This window comes from Pteropus alecto, unplaced genomic scaffold, assembly GCF_000325575.1.
Source record: "Pteropus alecto unplaced genomic scaffold, ASM32557v1 scaffold137, whole genome shotgun sequence".
NCBI classification, from domain to species: Eukaryota; Metazoa; Chordata; class Mammalia; order Chiroptera; family Pteropodidae; genus Pteropus; species Pteropus alecto.
The window spans coordinates 4254323-4254816 of NW_006440135.1; the positions used below are offsets into that span (position 1 = coordinate 4254323).

Genomic DNA, 494 nt, shown 5'->3' on the forward strand with positions numbered 1-494 from the left:
CCGGGGTTAGATGCTCACAGGGGCACCGGCCCCTGGTGGCGCAGAGGCTGGGGACCGCTGCTCTGCGGCGGGCTGGGGCATGAGGTCTGGCCGGGGCCCTCACCTTCCCCACAGACTCGATGCCTCTGATGATGCACAGGTACAGCACCGCCCAGCAGGCCGCCAAGCAGAGCAGCAGCCGCCACTGGACAGAGCCGCTGTGGTCGATGTCCGCTGAGATGTTCAGCGTCTGCCGGTACCAGAAGTAGCTCACGGAACTGCTGCCCTGGCACTCCTGAACCAGCCCTGCAGGCAGGAGGCCGGTCACCGCTGGGCACGGGCCCTGGGTTTCTCCGGCCACCCAGGCGTCGGCCTGAGCCCTGGGCAACCGCAGGACTGGCCACAGTCCCCATGGAGTCCTAACCCAGGGGAGCGGCAGCCCCCACACACTGCCCCGTCATCCCCACACACCCTGTCTCCCCCACACACCCCATCCACTATGTACCCCTCTCTCA

The 494-nt window shown here is 67.8% G+C and overlaps 1 protein-coding gene across 1 annotated transcript in view; it reads right to left on the bottom strand.

Annotated features, from left to right (window-relative positions):
* The window catches only part of SLC6A18 (solute carrier family 6 member 18), a 12620-nt gene that overhangs the window by 8442 nt on the left and 3684 nt on the right, over positions 1–494 (bottom strand). The window contains exon 4 of the mRNA XM_006917148.3: positions 104–285. Within this exon, the coding sequence (XP_006917210.1) occupies positions 104–285 (182 nt within the window). The remainder of the gene's footprint in view (positions 1–103; positions 286–494) is intronic.